The sequence below is a fragment of the Gorilla gorilla genome, chromosome 9 (genome assembly GCF_029281585.2).
Source record: "Gorilla gorilla gorilla isolate KB3781 chromosome 9, NHGRI_mGorGor1-v2.1_pri, whole genome shotgun sequence".
In the NCBI taxonomy this organism is placed as follows: Eukaryota; Metazoa; Chordata; class Mammalia; order Primates; family Hominidae; genus Gorilla; species Gorilla gorilla.
Window position 1 is genome coordinate 128,396,419 of NC_073233.2, and position 20,270 is coordinate 128,416,688.

The window sequence follows — 20,270 nt, forward strand, 5'->3', positions numbered from 1 at the left end:
AGGAATAAGAAAAAGAGCAAAAATGATGAACTAATTGCAGGTCTATAATCAAAATAGTTATATCAGCAGCTTCTAATCCCTGAATTACAGAGTATGAGCAGTCTCTGTCACTTGTAGACTAGAAGAAAAAAACAGTGCTCTTTTTTAAAATAATTCAGTGAATTGTGTAGGGAGAGTTAAGTCCCTCCACAGTATTGATCGCTTGGAGTTCTGACATTTGGGAGCCCAAAGCCTGACACTAGGCATGCCGGCGACCCACTGTGCTCAGAGAGCTCTCAACTGAAACAGACCTATTACTATATAGCAGCAAAAGAAAGCCAAGTCAGCTACTCACTTTCATCATTAAACACGAACATCATTACTCACCCTTGTCAGAGTCAAGACGTAAGATAATATATAATGCCAAACATATCAGACAATGACATAAAGAGAGAATACAGTTAAACAGAAAAACTTCCCTACAAGAAAAAGATAATCTGATAATAGACAAGAACTTAAGAAAATACTTCTAAATTAGGTAGTATATTTGGGGACATTAAAGAAGTTATTATCTCTATAAAGCAAGAATAGGGAGCATTCAGAGACAAAATATTTTTAATACAACTATTAAACACAGTGACATCTGTTGTATTATCAATTTCTGTGTGATAAATTACCCCAAAACATAATGGCTTAACACAAAAAAAATTTATCTCGACTTTTTGGTGGATGAAGAACTCCAGAGCAGCTTAGCTGCGTGGGTCTCAGTTGGAGTCTGTCATAAAGTTGCAGTCAAGATATTAGCCAGTCATCAGAAAGCTTAACTGGGGCTGGGGAACCCATTTCTGTGCCCACTCAGGTGGCTGTTGGCAGGAGGCCTTAGCTCCTCACTCATGGCCTTGGCTCCTTGCCACATGGACTTTTCCATAGAGATACTTGAGTGTTCCATGAAATGGTAGCTGGCTTTTCCTGAGTTTCCCAAAAAAGAGAGCGAAAAGGAAGCCCCAGTGTCTTTTCTGACTTAGTCTCTATAGGTGCACTCTGTCACTTCTGCAAGTTAGAAACAAGTCACTAAATCTAGCCCATACTCAGGGAGGGAGGAATTAGGCTCCACCCCTGAGGGGAGGAATATAAAAAAATGTGTGGGTATATTTTCAGACCACCACAGCTATCAGAGTTTAAAGGAAAAAAAAGAAGTCCCTAAAATTAAAGTCAAGGAAATATTTTAGAGTGTACATCAGAAATATGAAAGGATAGAAATTTGAGAGAAAATAATTATATAGAGAACCACTACAGAGAGCCAACATCTGTCTCTTTCACAAAAAGTCAGCTGAGGACATGGAGAAGAGATGGTTAAACAACAGGAGAAAGTTTCCCAGAGTTGAAAAAGAATACCCATCTTCAGGTGGAAAGGGCTCACTGAGAACCATCTATAGTGAATGCTTTTTTAAAAATCCATTCCTAACATGTCCTTTGAAATTGTAGTGCACCAGGGATAAGCTTTCAGGAAAAAAAGTGGGGATTACACTGCATCACATTCCTCATCATAACACTGGGTGCTGAAATACAAAAGAGCCATGCCTTCAACTTTCTGAAGGAAAATGGTTCTGAACTTAGAATCCTGTATCCATCCAAGCTATTCATCAAATATGAAGAATGAATAAAGACATTTTCAGGTACACAAGGTCCACAGTTTAACTGGAATGTACCTTTCCCTTTAAAATCATTTGAGGATACACATTCTAGCAACATGAGAGGAAAAATTAAGAAAGAAAATGTCCTGGGATCCAGGAAACACTGGAAACACCCAGGAAAGTGGCAAAGGGCAGTTCTAAAATGATGGTTGTGTCACAGGCCAGGAGAGCCACTGCTCCAGATTGGAACACAAGAACATCACAGATAAGAAAATGGGGATTTTAGGCAGTGGATAGTATGAAGCAGCAGAGGAAACAGTTTGAGACTTGATAAAATTATATAACTTTGACAGCAATAAAAGAAAAGCATTTAGAAATGTTAAGAAAAACAGAATTGTTCAGGAAAATAAGTCATGATTTAAACATGAAGCAAAATAAAAAGTGGCATGATCTTTAGCAATTGATGGTGTGTAAGAAAGACTTTAATAAATGTTCTATTTGAAGTGGCCCATGGATTGCATCATTGGACCAGTAGGAAAAAATATATAATCCTAACTAGTATACTTCTAAATCTGGCAGGAATGATGTATATATGTATGTAGTAGACGACAGTATATATATGTCATAAGCACTCTTTCTTGGTTTTCAGACTTTTAGAATAACCCTACCAGGCAAGCATGGAGTAGTTCATTATGGCTGCAGGTTAGAATATAAATGTAAAAAATTATTTTAATGATGCAAGTAAAAATGTAGTTGAAAGAAATGGAAGGTAGAAGGAAAGAAATACAATTGGAGGATGTGGACACTGAATACCTAATCTGACACAGAAGAGAGTTGAGATACTAACTTTTTGATAGAACAAAAACATAGACATGTCATTTAAATTTAGGTAGTAACTAATAACCCAGCTAGTAATAATGATAAAACTATTAAACATTGGGAAGAAATGGGAGGAAAGTGAAAGTGGAAAGTGTAAGTCAACAAAATCCTCAGAGGGGAAAGAAATAGATATTAACTAAAGATAATAAATCATGAAAAAGAAAGAGGTTATTTGTATTTGGACCACTTATAATAACTCACATTTGAAAACATGAAAAAGGATTGATACTGGGAGTAGAAAAGGATAAGATGGGAAAATGTTGTTCCTCATCATATACTCTTTTGCACTATGTGAGTCCTTGCTATTTCTTACGTTAATTTTTAAGAAACAGTTTTAAAAATTATTTTTCTGACCAGGCATGGTGGCTCACACCTATAATCCTAGCACTTTGGGTGGCCAAGGCGAAAGGATTGCTTGAGCCCAGGAATTCAAGACTAGCCTGGGCAAAGTAGCAAAACCCTATCTCTACAAAAAACTTAAAAATGAGCCAGGTGTGTGTGGTGGCACGCAACTGTAGGCCCAGCTACTTGGAAGGCTGAGATGGAAGGATCATATGAGGCTGAGATGGGAGGATCACGTGAGCCTGAGATGCCATAATTTTGTATATTAAATTTTTAGTTCTAGTGAACCTGCAGTTGTTTAAATAAGAATGTAGCTATGGATTAGGCTGAAGCTGTTCTGGGAACTAATTTTTTTTGGTGACCAGTGACTTTATTAAGTATTAACACTCTTCAAATGTCTGACTTTTGTCTACAGGATCAAAGCAAGTTGGAGAAACATCAGCACCTGGAGACACCTTAGATGGCACACCTCGTACTCTCAATACTGTCTTTGATTTCCCACCACCTCCATTAGACCAAGTGCAGGAGGAGGAATGTGAAGTAGAAAGGTAATTCAGTGATCTCTTAGAGAAGCTTAGGGCATTACTTAAAGTTTTTAAATTACATACTATTCCTATACCTAGTAGCATTCTAGCACTGAAGCCTGGCATGGTGGTATGTACCTATAATGCCAGCTACTTGGGAGGCTGAGGCAGGAGAATCAATCACTTAAACTCAGGAGTTTGAGACCAGCCTGGGCAACGTAGTGAGCCCCCACTTCAAACTGTAAAAAATAAAATAAATAAATAAATAAATAAGTTGGGTGCATAAAAGAACTAAAACACCATTTCAGAACTTATAACTGAAAAGTAGAAAGGTACTCAAATTTTCTTCAATTTATTTTATATTAAATTATTACAATATCCCAAAGAATTATTTATCAAGCTGTTGGAGTTTAACCTAGCTTTGAGTATCTTTGGTATAAATGTATTGATCACCATTTTGTTTTTATGTTACTCTTTACTTTCCATTGTTTTAGGGTGACTGAACATGGGACACCAAAGCCCTTTCGAAAGTAAGTAAATCTTAAGCAGCTTTCAATAAAGGCGCATTTGAAGAAATGTAACCTTTTTTCCTCTAAAGTTTCATTTTAAAGGAAAAGAAACCCTGTATACCAATCTGTTATGTAGTATAAAAGAAAGCTCTTAAGAAACACTGGTCATTCAAAAGCTGTATTTTGAAGTATGTATAAAACAGCCATTTGTAGGAGAGGATGAAATTTCAGTGCTAAGTCAGATTCAGGAATCTGATTAGAATTTATTGTAATATAAAGATTTGTGCTGTTTCTCGTTGTCCACCTAAAGTCTTCAAATTGAATTCACTCTTTTTTCTTCATAGGTTTGACAGTGTAGCTTTTGGAGAAAGTCAAAGTGAGGATGAACAATTTGAAAATGACTTAGAGACAGATCCACCCAACTGGCAGCAGCTTGTTAGTCGAGAAGTGTTACTGGGACTAAAACCTTGTGAGATCAAAAGACAGGAAGTGATTAATGGTGAGTGTAATCAATTTTGTTGTTGTTGTTTACAAATACTGAGTTTTGTCAGAGTAAATTAAGTCTCTCAGCCTTGGAGTTTGCTTCAAAGTTTCTCCTAGCCTTTTGTTTTAAGCAAAGAGGAAATTAAACTGGACAGATAATCCTTGAACTCAAGAAAATGCAAATGCTTCTCTGATTCTTATTGATAATTTAAAAGGAAAATGTGTTAAGCCTTAAAGATATTTAAGATTCATAGCATTATAGATCTTAAAGTTGAAAAGTCATTGCAACAACTAAGTTATTTTTATGCATAGATTTTAAATGAGGAAGGTAAAGCCCAGGGAGATTGAATTCGTTAAGATCATACAGCTAATAACGTGTAAGGAAAAAAATTTAGTTCCTGGTCTTTCTATATCGAAGTGCAGTGTTCTTTATTTACCCTAGCATGTATGTGATAAATGTGTGGCATGGGTGCTGTACCCTTTACTATCCTTAGCATGTGATATGAATAAATATCTTGTCTCTGACGATACTGAGACATAATGAAATTATAAGCCTGACCCCAGAAATGAGTGTTTATAGGCAAATTAGATAACCAAAAGTACTATTATTTCTTAAGAGGGCTCAAGTTAAAGGCTATATGATGTTGGGGCTTTCAGTTTTCTTAATGATGTAGTTGTGATAGGTGGGTATTATTGTAAACAGCTGGATGTGTTTGGGAATACACTAAAAAAAACAGTTTTGAATGATATTTTTTATTTGTCAGTATTCAACTCTCAGAGCCAGTATGTAGGAAAATTTCTTGGAATCAGAATGACTTCAGAGATATTTCATCCTTTCTAAATGATAAATAATTTATTATATAATTCATTTGCTACTTCACTCCAGCTAAAGACTATGATTGATCCCATGGAATTGTTCTAAGTAAGGCAACATTTCATATGTCTTTCCTGCTCAGAATTGTTCTACACTGAAAGAGCTCATGTTCGAACACTGAAGGTTCTTGATCAAGTGTTCTATCAGCGAGTATCCAGAGAAGGAATTCTGTCACCCTCAGAGCTACGGAAAATTTTTTCAAACTTGGAAGATATTCTTCAACTTCATAGTAAGAGAAATTAGCTCTGATCTTTGCCCCTAACATTTCCAATAGAGAAAAGATTGTGAGTTTAAAATTTTGTAAATGTACCCATGTTAGTATTCCTGAGATTATATGTGAGAATGTAACATAAATAAAGGAATGATTGGAACTTTGACTAGATCCTTTTCCTCACAATCAATCTTTCATATACAATGTGTCAACACAGGGCTTCCAGTCTAAAGTCATTGCCTAAGGTGAAAAACATGAATAGTCAAATTCACTGTTGAAAATTTTCTATCAATTATAGTATATATATCTCTTTAAATATATGTATCCAATATAATAATATACGTATAAATGTGTTTTGTAAATAGTAGTGTATGGTATATAATCACACGGTTCGGTAATTTTTAGGAATTGTTTTTATTTTTTTGAGATGGAGTCTCGCTCTGTTGCCCAAGCTGGAGTGCAGTGGCGCAGTCTTGGCTCACTGCAACCTCTGCCCCCTGGGTTCAAGGGATCCTCCCACCTCAGTCACCTGAGTAACTGGGATTACAGGCGTGCGCCACCACACCCAGCTAATTTTTGTATTTTTCGTAGAGATGGGTTTCACCATGTTGGCCAGGCTGGTCTCAAACTCCTGACCTCAAGTGATCCACCCGCCTGCCTTGGCCTCCAAAGTGCTGGGATTATAGGCATGAGCCACTGCCCTGGCCTCAGGAATTGTTTTATTGTTTTGTTGCTTGGAACACTTGAATAAGTATATAAAAATTCTACCTGTTGACATTTTATTGGTTGAAGTCATCTTGTACTTTTGTGGACAGTAATATGATGTTCCTCTCATTTATAGGTCACTATTTCTCTATGACCCTTAATTTTTTTATCTTTCTTTTTCATGTCATCACTAACTATAAACATCTGCTAACCAAATTGATGCCTTTTATTCCTTTGTGGATAATCTTGGGTTTCACAGGCATGCATTGACAAGTTCAGGCTTGATTACATCCATTGCCTGCACACTTACACATTTTGAGAGGATCAGTGAACAGAATTACTTGTACTGTTTAAATTCAAGTTCTTTTTGAGCATGATTATAGATGGAGTCTTGAGGTTCAATGAATATTTGATGCAACCACCGTGTATGTAATGTGCTAGTTTCCAAAAATGTTTTTTGTTTAGCACCTGTTTTTCAGATAGAGCTTATAATATCCAGATGTGTAAGCACTATGTCCAGATTTATGTTTAAGGAGATAAGAAGCAGCTGTACTACTGTGAAAATCATCTTTATAAAAAAAAAAATAGCTACTCTGTACTACCAGTAATTCTGTCTACACTGAATGTGTTACTAACGTTTTTCTATCTTTTTATCTTTAGTTGGATTGAATGAACAAATGAAGGCTGTTCGAAAGAGAAATGAGACCTCTGTTATCGATCAGATTGGGGAAGATTTGCTGACATGGGTAAGGAAATTTTCTGTTTCTTTTTAATATTTTTATGGACACTTGATGGTTAGATTCAAGTTGAGTAACTAACCTTTCCAAATATGCAAACTCATCCATGTTGCAAAGTTAATGTAAAGCTGAGAAAGGTCAAGCAGTAGATTCCATTTCAAGAAACCACTTTTTCTGCTCATCTGTAAGAAGCAGACCCTTATCCATTAAAAGTCATACCATGAGATTGCAGTGATTCAGTCACACCTTCAGGCTCCACTGTAATCCTAGTTTTTTTGCAGTTACCTCTTCCACTGAAGTCTTGAACCCACTGAAGTCTTGAACCCCTCGAAGTCACCTATGAGGGTTGGAATCAACTTCTTCCAAACTCCTGTTAATATTGATATTTTGACCTCCTCCTGTGAATTATGAATGTTCTTAATGGCATCTAGAATATTGAATCCTTTTCAGAAGGTATTCAGTTTGCTTTGCCCAGACCCATCAGAGGAATCACCTTATGAAATATATTTCTTAAATAATAAGACTTGAAAGTGAAAATTACTCCTTGGTCCATGAGCTGCAGAATGGATATTGTGTTAGCAGGCCTGCAAACAACATTGATCTCCTTGTACATCTCCATCAGAAGTCTTTAAGTGACCATGTGCATTGTCAGTGGGCAGTAATATTTTAAAAGTAACTTTTTTTTTTTCTGAGCAGTAGGTCTTAACAGACGTGCTGTCATCTAGGCTTTGCTGTTTCATTTATAGAGCACAGACAGAGTAGATTTAGCATTATTCTTAAGGGTCCCAGGAATTTCAGAATGGTAAACAATCATTGGCTTCAACTTAAAGTCATTGGCCCCTAACAAGAGAGCTGGACTTTCTTTTGACATGCTGAAGTCAGACATTGATTTCTCCTCTCTAGCTATGGAAGTTCTAGATGGCATCTTCTTCCAATAGAAGGCTATTTCATCTACATTGAAAATCTGTTGTTTAGTGTAGCCACTGTAATCAATTATCTCAGGTATGTCTTCTGGATAACTTACTATAGCTTCTACTGCTATATCAGCACTTGCTGTATCACTTTGTACTTTTATTTTTATGGAGATGACTTCTTTTCTTAAATTTCATCAATTTACCCCTGCTACCTTCAAACTCTTCGTCTGCAGCTTCCTTACCTCTCAGCCTTCATAGAATTGAAGAGAATTAGGGGCTTGCTTTGTATTAGGCTTTGGCTTAAGGGAATATTGTGGCTGATTTCATCTTCTTTATACAGACCATTCAAACTTCCTCCATACCAGCAATAGGCTGTTTCACTTTCCTCTTGTTCATTTGTTCATTGGAGTAGCACTTTTATTTCCTTCAAGAATTTTTTCTTTGTGTTCACAAGTTGGCCATTTGGCATAAGAGCCAAATCTCAGCTTTTGACATGCCTTCCTTACTAAACTTAATCATTTCTAGCTTTTAATTTCAAGTGAGAGATATGTGACTCCTCACTTGAACCCCTAAAGACCATTGCAGCATTGTTAATTGGCCTAATTCAATATTGTTGTGTCTCAGAATAAGGAGGCCCAAGGAAAGGGAAGAGAGGTGGGGGAATGGTCAGTTGGTGGGGCGGTCAGAACACACACAACATTTTTCCATTAGGTTTGCCACCATATGTGGGTGCAGTTCATGGTGCCCCAAAGCAATAAATAGTAACATCAAAGATCACTGATGACAGATCACCGTAACAGATAGAGTAAAATGAAACAGCTTAAACTATTATGAGAACTACCAAAATGTGGCACGGAGACATGACATGAGCACATGGTTTTGGAAAAACGGCACCAACAGACTTGCTCAGGGTTGCTGCAAACCTTCAATTTGTAAAAAAATGGAGTATCTGCAAAGTACAATAAAAATATGAGGTATGCCTGTACCTGTAAAAAGTTGAGGAAAAGCAGAATGGTGGTTTGTAACTGTTACATACAAAGCGTTAATTTAGAAGAAGGCATTGGCCAGAAATCATAAAAGCAAAAATCATAAATAGGCCTTTAGATTTTACTCTTGCTGTTTAAATAAAATCGTTTTGGAAAGTATTTTTCCAGTATTGTTTCCTTAAGATCACTTTACTTACACAGACAATCCTTGACTTACTATGGTTCCAACTTTGACAGTTTTTTTACTTTACAGTGGTGGGAAAGTAATACACATTCAATAGAAACCATACTTTGAATTTTGAATTTTAATCTTTTCTGGAGCTTGGCAATATGTGGTATGTTACTCTTGATGCTGGGCAGCAACAGTGAGCCACAGCTCCTGGTCAGCCATGTGACTACAGGATAAACAACCACTCTACAGTGTACTGTACTGCTAGATGATTTTGCCCAGCTGTAGGCTAATGCAAGTGTTCTGAGCACATTTAAGGTCGGCTAGGCCAAGCTATGGTATTTGGTAGGTTCAGTGTATTAAATGCATTCTCAACTTAAGATATTTTCAATTTTTGATGGTTTTATTAGGATATAAATTCATCAGAAATCAAGGAACATCTATACTTAAACTGCTTGTAAAACTACTGTAGAGGCCGGGCGCAGTGGCTCACGCCTATAATCCCTGCACTTTGGGAGGCTGAGGCAGGCAGATCACCTGAGGTCAGGAGTTTAAGACCAGCTTGACCAACATGGAGTAACCCCATCTCTACTAAAAATACAAAATTAGCCAGGCATGGTGGTGCATGTCTGTAATCCCAGCTACTCGGGAGGCTGAGGCAGGAGAATCGCTTGAACCTGGGAGGTGGAGGTTGCGGTGAGCTGAGATCGAGCCATTGCACTCCAGCCTGGGCAACAAGAGCGAAACTCCGTCTCAAAAAAAAAAAAAAACAAAAAAAAAAAAACAAAAAAAACTGCTGTAGAACTGCTTGAGTTTGGGGGCATTATTTTCTTTGATAAACCCAGCTGCTTTTTGTAGTTGTGTGGTGCTTTGGTTGACTAACATGCTAAAAATGCTGCCAGTCTCATTGTTAAACATGTTAAATGTCATATTCATCATAGAGTAAGAATACAAAATTGGAGTGACCTATTAAAATATTGCTTTGTATGTGTCCTACTTGAAAAAATACTCTGAATTTATCTACAAATGTGCTACAGGCGGGCTTTTTACAAAATGCCTTTATGTACAAACTTTTGGGAATATGGCTTTAAATGGAAGATTATATGGAAAACATCTCCGTAAACCATAAAGCAATTATCTACAAGTATAGAGGCTGTATTAAAAAACAGTGTATTTGACTTCTAAGAGCACCTACTCGTAAATCACTTTTTAGGTGTTTAACCATCAGAAATCTTAAAATCATGGCACATGCAAACTTAAATTTACAAATTAAAAAACATTAGTGAGAAGTATAATTTTTAGCAAAAGAATTCATAAGCTCATTGATCTCCCCCAAGCCAGCTCCAGCTGCTGCACAGGTGAAACAGCAGTGATTTAATTTTGTTTCAACCCAGAAAACTTACGGCCTGCCCATGGTCATAGTGGGTTTTATACTGAGTAAGAAGGAATGCTAGTATGCCAAGGATTTGCTTCCCAGAGTAGTAAGACAGTAGTTGTTGCAAAGGTTTCAGGGTGTAAGAAAATTAAATTTTAGGCCAGATGTAGTGGCTCATGCCCATAATCCCAGCACTTTGAGAGGCCAAGGCAGGCGGATCACTTGATGTCAGGAGTTCAAGACTGGCCTGGCCAACATGGTGAAACCCCATCTCTACTAAAAATACAAAAAAAATTAGCCAGGCGTGGTGGCACACGCCTGTAGTCCCAACTACTTGGGAGGCTGAGACAGGAGAATCACTCGAACCTGGGAGGTGGAGGTTGCAGTGAGCTGAGATTGCACCACTACACTCCAGCCTGGGCCACAGAATGAGACTGTCTAAAAAAAAAAGAAAATGAAAATTTAGTCTCAGTCTTCAGGCATTTTGTATCTTATATTCTCCAAATGTCAGCTTTTCTGTGTAATTTACAAGTAACATAGGCTGAAAGGTAATAGGTTGTGATAGGCTACAAGCAAGAAAACATTGGGACTGGGCGCGGTGGCTCACACCTGTAATCCCAGCACTTTGGGACACCAAGGCGGGCAGATCACCTGAGGTCAGGAGTTTGAGAACAGCCTGGCCAACATGGTGAAACCCCATCTCTACTAAAAATACAAAAATTAGCTGGGTGTGGTGGTGTGTGCCTGTAGTCCCAGTTACTTGGGAGGCAGAGGTAAGAATCTCATGAACCTGAGAGGCAGAAGTTGCAGTGAGCCAAGATCATGCCATTGTACTCCAGCCTGGGCGACAGAGCAACACTGTCTCAAAAAAAAGGAAAAAAAAAAAGAAGAAGAAAACATTGGAATATGATCAGAAAAGGTCTGGTTGTGTCAAGATCAGACCTTTTTAATGGAGAACCATTGATATTCCACATAGATATGCAGTTCTGTGTATTTTGTCACTTGAAATATTGAAAGGATTCTGGTTGTCTGTCACTTTGTCTGGCTTGTATAAGCTCAGTTTCCCATTCTCTTTTGTATTCTTTGCATTCTTGGCACAGTTCAGCGGACCAGGAGAGGAGAAATTGAAACATGCTGCTGCTACCTTTTGCAGTAACCAACCTTTCGCCCTGGAAATGATCAAGTCTCGTCAGAAAAAGGATTCTCGATTTCAGACTTTTGTGCAAGTGAGTTGAGTGAGTCATGTAAGAAAAAAAATAAGGCAAGTTTTTATCAATTATCAGATAAACTGGGGGAATTCTGACTAAGACTTTTACAAAGATTACATCTGTGTTAACTTTTTTTTTTTTGAGACAGGGTCTCGCTGTGTTGCCCAGGCTGGAGTGCAATGGCACAATCTCAGCTCACTGCAACCTCTGCCTCCTGGGTTCAAGCGATTCTCCTGCCTCAGCCTTCCTAGTAGTTAGGATTACAGGTACATGCCACCATGCCCTGCTAATTTTTTCTATTTTTAGTAGAGACAGGGTTTCACCATGTTGGCCAGGCTGGGCTCAAACACCTGACCTCAAGTGATCCGCCCACCTCGGCCTCCCAAAGGGATTACAGGTGTGAGCCACTGCACCTGGCCCATGTTAACATTTTTAAAAGCAATACATTATCTCTTAAATTCCTGGAAGGTATAAAAATGACTTTGGAATGGTGGAGAATAATAAAAAATATATGTCAGGATTAAAATACTTAATATAGAAATCCACATTGCCACGAGGCTTTTATCAGTAAACAACCATATGCTCTATTAAGAGAATATTGTCAAAGCATGAGAATGGGTTTATCCAGGGAAAAACGTAACAGCAGCCACACTCATTGGGGTATATGAATTAAGGGTTGGTAAACTATGGCCGACAGACCATATCTAGTCTGTTACCTGTTTTTATAAAGTTTTATGTAAACACAAACATGGCCGCTTGACAGATTTCTCACAGTTGTTGTGGTGTGTGGGTATGGTTTAGCAGGATCCTCCCTTGAGAGTTTGACCAGGCTGAGATCACAGCGTCAGCTGGAGCTGCAGTTTTCATCTGATGCTCAAGGTTCTCTTCTAAGCTCACTGGTTGTTAGCAGGGTTCATTTCTTTGTAAATGTATAACTGAGGTCCTACCTTGCTAGCTATTGGCTAGGAACCAGTTTCAACTCCTAGAGAACAGAGATATCTCTGCCATATGGCCCCATTAGGCAGTTTAGAGGTGGATGTTTGCTTTCTTCCAGGCCAGTAGGAATGTGGCTTTCTGACACAGATTTGTTTTAAAGGCTCCTCTAATGAAATCAGGCCCAGCCAGGATAATTTCCTTTCTTATGATCTCAAAATCATGTGGTGGCAACCTAGTCATAGGTGTGATATCCCATTGTAATCACAGATTCCAAAAATGTTCATACTCAAGGGCATAGGATTACACAGAGTATTTACACAAGAGGATGGGAACCTTGGAGGCCATATTAGAGTTCTTTACTACACAGAGCCTTGTTCATTCACTTATGCCAAAACAGTAGAGCTGAATAGTTGTGAGAGAGACTGTATGGCCTGCAAAGCCTAAAATATTTACTATCTGGCATTTTACTAAAAACTTTGTAGACCACTGGTATAGATGAGCTGGCATACTCGACTGGTTATCCATTGTGCCTTCTTGGAATGGCAGATAACAAATTAGCTAATCAATTTTGGTAGGAATGTCCATCATAGGAGAATGGACCTAGATTTTCTGAACAGGTGAAGATAAAACGGTTTCAACACAAGGAAGCGATACGTAGAGCTGCTTATGGATGCTTTCAGTCCTTCCTTAAACAGGTAACAAGCCATTCATTTAGTGATAGAGGCTCCCTTCCCCCATTATGTGATTAAAGGAGAAAGCAGAAGTATATTGTGGCAATGATATATCTTGGCATTTTTTAAAGATCTTGATTTAATAACCAGAACTGTGATGCATTAAACCCTCACGGTGAATACATGGTACATGTATAAGTTCAAATAAGAATTACAGATTCACTTATTTCACTTTAATTTTAGGATGCTGAAAGTAATCCACTGTGTCGTCGTCTTCAACTGAAGGATATTATTCCCACTCAAATGCAAAGGCTTACTAAGTACCCGCTTCTGTTGGATAATATTGCCAAATACACAGGTACAGCATTTTCACTGAAATAAAAAGCTTAAGAACAACAACAACGAAACACCCAGTATCCTGTAAATAATATCTTACAGCATCCTGAATGGAGTTGGATTTCCAAATAGTATGACAAGATTTTCTTTTTTTTTTTTTTTTTTTTCCTTTTTTGAGACAGGGTCTCACTCAGTCATGCAGGCTGGAGTGCAGTGGCACAATCATAGTTTCCTGCAACCTCAAACTCCTCGGCTCAGGCATTCCTTCCACCTCAGCTTCCCGGACAGCTGGGACTACAGGGGTACACCACCACACCTGGCTTATTTTTTTTTTTTTTTTTTTTAACAAGGGTCTCACTATGTTGCTCAGGCTGGTCTCAAACTCCTGGCCTCAAGCAGTCCTCCCACCTCGCAAAGTGCTGTGATTATAGGCATGAGTCACCATGCCCAGCCAAGATTTTCTAACAAGATATGATCTAGTCTTCTTTGGGCTGTTTGATATAATGTACTCCATTAGTAGCTTTAGTACGGGGTATATCAAACTATGAATCATAGACCAAGTCATGCTCACTGTCTGTTTTCATAAATAAAGTTTTATTGGAGCACAGCCGTGCTCATCTGTTTATATACTGTCCCTGATTGCTTTTACATTATAACAGCAGAGTAGAGTAGTTTTATCAGTGCCCATTTGGCCTGCAAAGTGTAAAATTATCTGGTTCGACCATCCTTGTTCTAGCCTGCATCATTTTTGCTTTGAAGAAGGTTCATCCTTGGCTGAAGAGATGTTTCATGGATATCTATCAATGACTTTTATTAAGCCAAATCAATGTGGTGTAATTCCAACTCTCCCGTTTTGAAACGTGAAATGAATCTGTTTCTCAGTTGAGCTTTAGGTTCTTATACTTAGCTCTCATTAATAATTTAATGCAACTGAAATCTTGTTTCTTGTGCCTGAGAATTTGAATGCATAAGCAGGAAATTTTAAATTATGGTACCTGGTAACAAAAGTGGTTTACACTCATTAATTTTTACACTTTAATATATCTGCTCAGTGTAGTTAGACTGTGGTTTGGAGGATTGTAATTTTGAATGTTCTGATTTTGGTCTTCTTTGTATTATAGACATGACATAGCCTCAGTACGTTTTGTCTTGTTTTGTTTTGTTTTGTTTTGTTTTTTTGAGACGGAGTCTCACTCTGTCGCCCAGGCTGGAGTGAAGTGGCACCATCTTTGCTCACTGCAACCTCCACCTCCCAGGTTCAAGCAATTGCCCTGCCTCAGCCTCCTGAGTAGCTGGGATTACAGGCGCACGCCACCACACCTAGCTAATTTTTTTGTATTTTTAGTAGAAGCAAGGTTTCACCATATTGGCCAGACTGGTCTTGAACTCCTGACCTCAGGCAGTCCGCCTGCCTTGGCCTCCCAAAGTGCTAGGATTATAGGCATGAGCCACCTTGCCTTGCCGCCTCAATACGTTTTGATGAATTTCATCTTCTTTTAATGTAATCTATTTTCTTTCTTTAAATATAATCTCAAATTCAAAGAAACTTGTTTTGGAATTATTTTGAATTGTGTTATTAAAAAATTTTGTTTAACAAGTTCACTGGACATAATTATGTAGGCTATGCACTGTGAAATTTCAAGGGGAGAAGGGATTTCCATTTATATTGTTTACAAAGTAAATGAGACCTGCCCTTCTGGAGTGTATAGTATAGTGGTCCTGGTACTTTATGTAAAGCATCTCTTCTTGGATTTTGGGTTCTGTACTGTGATTTCTTTTTAAAGATTAGAATTTATGTTTTAAAAGTCCTGTTATAAGAAGCTTTACCTGTCCAAAGACTGCTTGAATTGAGACTCTGACAGAGGCTTTAAGCTGGTACAAAAATCTTCAAGGTCTTAATATGCTCTTAAAAGTATTGAAATGAAATGAAATCTCATTTACATATATTTTATGGTTTTTTGCTCAGTTCTTTTACATTTTGGATTTCTTTCCCATATTTAGAATGGCCAACAGAAAGGGAGAAGGTGAAGAAAGCTGCAGATCACTGTCGTCAGATCTTAAATTATGTAAATCAGGCTGTCAAGGAGGCAGAAAACAAGCAGGTAAAAAAGGAAAACAAGAAGGTACAGGATGACATTGGGAGAACATTAAATTAATATTACCTGGAATCTGTGAAATAGTTGTTAAAACTATCATTACCTAATGGACAGGGAGAACATTTGTTTACTGTTCGCATAGTAGGCAGGTCAAGATCAATCTGTGATAGAATATCGGAGTTGTATTTGACTTTTTGGAACACCTCAGGCTGCTTGTTTGCTCTTTCATTTATCTCTTCATTCAGCAGATATTTATAGAACATGTACTGTATGCTGGGCATAGGGTACAGAGTAGTTGAGAAAATGAGTGCAATATCTGCCCACACTGAGCTCGTTTGCTGGGAGGATAGAAAGGCATTTAACAGGATTATAGTGCAAATATTTTGTATCAGTTGTGATAGCTACTATCAAGGATAATTTCAAGATGCTACGATATATAACTATGGGGCCTAGCTTAGTTTGGGGATGTTAGGTGGTGCCTATTAGAGAAAATTTTCTTGAGGAATTGACACTTGAGCCAAGCTCTGAAGGATGAGTGGAAGTGAACCAAAACGATGTGAAGGGTGCAACCCTAGAGGTAGAGGCAATATATACCAAAGTCCTGACGGAAAAAGAAAGCATGATCTGTTGGACGAATTGAAAATTTACATGAGTGTGGATCATGCCTAAAAAGCAAAGTCAGAGTGGCATAAAATGAGGTAAAGTAGACCAAGGCCAACTCATAAAGGCCCTAGAGATCAGGTTGAAGATTTTGATTTTTCTTCTTAAGAGCAGTAGGAATTCAGCATAGACAAGTAAGAATATAGTGTTCAGATTTTGATTATATAAGTATCACCCCTACTACTCTATGGAGAATGAGTTGAAGAAGGGTGGTGGATGAAAGAGCCCATTTGTTAACCTCTTGCAGCAATCTAGGATAGATGATGGCAGCTTAGAGAAGTTGGAGAAGTATTTAGAAGGTAAAATTGACAGGACTTGACTGATTTGAAGAAGGATTTGAAGGAAAAGTGATGTCAAGAATAAACCCCCAGGTTTCTGGATTGCATATTTGGATGGACAGGATGAGTGGAGAAGCCCCACATTTGTGGGGAGGATGATGAGGTCACTTTGGGATATCAGGTAGACATATACAGTAAGCAGTTGGCTATATGGGTCCACCTCTAAGAGGACCATGTTGAAGATAAAAATTCAAGATTGTGAGCATACAGGGGCTGATTGAATCCATGAACACGGATGTAGTTTCTTAGGAGCTGAGTATGATTACAACTCTCTTGGTGAGGCTGTAGAAAAACTAGTACTTTCAGCTGTGCTGTTCAGAGTGTAAAATGATAAAACCCCAGAGGGTTATGTAGCAATATTTATCTAAATTAAAACTCTGTAGGTACCCTTATATCTACCTTTTGACTCAGCAGTTCTGTTCCTAGTGATTTGCTCAAGAGAAATGAACCATATTAGAGTTCTTTACTACACAGAGCCTGTTCATTTATGTATTATCTGTGGCTACTTTTGTTCCAAAACAGTGGAGCTAAATAACTGTGAGAGAGATTATATGGCCTGCAAAGCCTAACTGACATTTTACTAAAAACCTTGCAGACCCCTGGTATAGATGAGCTGGCATACTCAGGCTGGTTATCCATTGTGCCTGCCGGGAATGGCACATAACAAATTAACTAACTAACTTTAGTAGGAACACCAATCATAAGAAAATGGACCTAGATTTTCTGAATAATAAAATATATCTTTATCTGAAGATAAAGATATACCCACAAACAGACCAGAATGCTTATAGCAACTTTATTCATAATAGCGAAAAGCTAGAAACAGCCCAAGAATTTATCAACAGAATGGATAAACCAACTGTGGTATAGTTATAAAATAGAATGCCCTGAGTGATAAGAAAGGAATGTACCACTAAGGCACACAACATGGATGAATCTCACAAACATGCTGAGTGGAAAAAAAACAGATGCAAAAGAGTACATACCTATGATTCCATTTATATGAACTTCTAAGAGAGACCAAACTATTCTATGGTAGGAAAAAACCAGAAAACTGGTTGCCATTGGGGATGTGGAGGTGGAAATTAACTGGGAAGAAGTATGAGGAAACTTTCTGGGGTGATGGTAAAATTTTCTATCGTGATAGAAGTTTAGGTTACACAAATGTGTAAGCACTTGTCAAAATTCATGGAACACACACTTGAAATGTGTGTTCTACTGTATGCAAATTTTACTTTTTTAAAAAGAACTGTATGGATGTTTAAATGTTTAGAGGTAAAGTGTACTTATGTCTGTAATTTATTTTGAAATGCATCCAAAAAATAAGATGGACTGATGGATAGAGGGATGAATAAATAGATATATGATAAAACAAATAGAGCAAATGTTAATTGTAGAATATAGATGGTAATATATAGGTGTTCACTATGCTCACTCAGACTTTTCCATGTATTTGGAAATGATTTTGAGGGGGAATGTACATACCCTTTGATCCAACAGTTCTGGAAATTTATCCTACAGATATCCTACACGGATGTACAAAGACATATATTTAAGTCCACTTTATTACAGTATTGTTTGTTACAGAAGAGTTTAAGTAACTTAAATGCCCATCAGTAAGGCGTAATGAAATAAATTATAGTTTATTTAGAGAGTTTTATATCCTGTAGTCATTTATAAAAAAATGAAATAACTCTCTATATGTGCTAATGTGGAACAGTCCCCAAGATATAAGTCATACACCACACACACACACACACACACACACACGTGGGGGAATACGTATATGAATGTATTCTACCATTTCAATGAGGAATACATATAGGAATACCAAAGGAATGCATATATGAATATATTATGCTACCATATCTTGTTTTAAAAAAGGACATATACACAACATGCACAAAGACAACCATGCTTATATATACATATATAAATAAATACATATCTGTTTGCATAGAATTTTTCTCAAAGGCTACCCAAGAAATGGATATTAGTGATTGCTTCTTTAGGGAAAATTGAGGGGGGTGGGGCAATAGGACAAGGTTAGAGGGATACTTTTTATTTTTTGCCTTATATAGCCATCTGAATTTTGTACTGTGTGCATGATTTACATATTCAGAAAATAAATATAAGCTAATAAGAGACCAATGACTTTGAAAAGAAGATTGAGAAAGAAAAGCCAGAGAGGTAGGAGGAAAACTAGGAGAGTATATTATCATCAAAGCCACGGGAAGACAGTGAGTTTTCAGTCCTGTCTAGCATTGCAAAGAGCTCAGTAAAATGGAGATTTTTTTTTTTTTTTTTTTGAGATGGAGTCTTGCTGTGTCGCCCAGGCTGGAGTGCAGTGGTGTGATCTCGGCTCACTGCAAGCTCCGCCTCCCAGGTTTGCACCATTCCCCTGCCTCAGCCTCCCAAGTAGCTGGGACCACAGGCGCCCTCCACCATGCCCGGCTAATTTTTTGTATTTTTAGTAGAGACGGGGTTTCACTGTGTTAGCCAGGATGGTCTTGATCTCCTAACCTCGTGATCCACCTGCCTCAGCCTCCCAAAGTGCTGAGATTACAGGTGTGAGCCACCACGCCTGGCCAAAACGGAGATTTTAAATGCCAAGTTTGATTCAGGAATAGAGAGGTCATTAATGACCAAAGCACTAACCTTGGTTCCACCCTGCCTAATTTTCAGCGCCTAGAAGATTATCAGCGTCGCCTTGATACCTCCAGCCTGAAGTTGTCAGAGTACCCAAATGTTGAAGAGCTCAGGGTGAGAGATGGTCTAATCATAATTTAAAAAATAAAATAAAATTTGCTAAAGACCTGGCAGGTAATTAACATCTCAATGGGAATATACGTCACCTGAAGGAGTTCTTGTATCGTAGATTATCTGTATTTATGATTTTTTTTGCTGCCTTTTAAATGCTTGATCTGTATGAAATTAGTCTTTCATTAGAGGACTATCTTGCATGAAACTGTAATATTACATGACAGCAATTGGCAGGAGACTAAGGGACATTAATTATTATAAAATTTAATTTTATTGTGTTCTGTAGTTTGTTTCAGACAGGGTCTCGCTCTCTTGCCCAGGCTGGAATGCAGTGGTGCAGTCTTGGCTCACTGCAGCCTTGGCCTCCTGGACTCAGGCAGTCCACCCACCTCAGCCTCCCTAGCAGCTAGGACTATAGGTATATGCCACCAAATCCAGCTAATTCTGTGTTTTGTAAAGACAAGGTCTCGCTGTGTTGTCAGGTTGGTCCAGATTTCCTGGGCTCAAGTGCTCCTTTCTCAGCCTCCCACAGTGCGGGGATTACAGGCATGAGCCACTATGCCCAGCCTGTGTTCTGTAGTTTAAATAAGGGTAGGACTGTTTGGTAACTTTCCAGATCATTTAATAACACAAGATAACATACTATTTTCTCATGAGGCTCTTCAGAAGCATAACAGTTGGAACCATTATAGGAGCGATAGTAAAATGTTTACTAATTGCCACTTCTGGTATGTGGGCTTATGTGTTAACTTTTTCAGATTTTAAGTGTTTTTGTACGATTTCACTAGGTGGTGGTTTTGGCAGATTTATTTGGTGGCTGTTAAAATAGACTTTTATGTCATATATTAATACTTCGTCAACAAGCACGTAAATGTGCTTATTCCCCTTAGCTTCCAAAGAATGAGAGTTTTCTAGAGCTGCTAATACTAAAAGATGATTCT

The 20,270-nt window shown here is 38.0% G+C and overlaps 1 protein-coding gene across 5 annotated transcripts in view; it reads left to right on the forward strand.

The window, feature by feature from the left end:
- ARHGEF12 (Rho guanine nucleotide exchange factor 12) overlaps window positions 1-20,270 on the forward strand; it is a 152,823-nt gene that overhangs the window by 117,602 nt on the left and 14,951 nt on the right. For all 5 annotated transcript variants that reach the window (XM_031015915.3, XM_055356135.2, XM_031015914.3 and 2 more), the window contains 9 exons: window positions 3,250-3,382; window positions 3,853-3,888; window positions 4,212-4,366; window positions 5,307-5,453; window positions 6,801-6,886; window positions 11,422-11,547; window positions 13,380-13,494; window positions 15,474-15,574; window positions 19,252-19,329. In XM_031015915.3, the coding sequence (XP_030871775.1) occupies window positions 3,250-3,382; window positions 3,853-3,888; window positions 4,212-4,366; window positions 5,307-5,453; window positions 6,801-6,886; window positions 11,422-11,547; window positions 13,380-13,494; window positions 15,474-15,574; window positions 19,252-19,329 (977 nt within the window). The remainder of the gene's footprint in view (window positions 1-3,249; window positions 3,383-3,852; window positions 3,889-4,211; window positions 4,367-5,306; window positions 5,454-6,800; window positions 6,887-11,421; window positions 11,548-13,379; window positions 13,495-15,473; window positions 15,575-19,251; window positions 19,330-20,270) is intronic.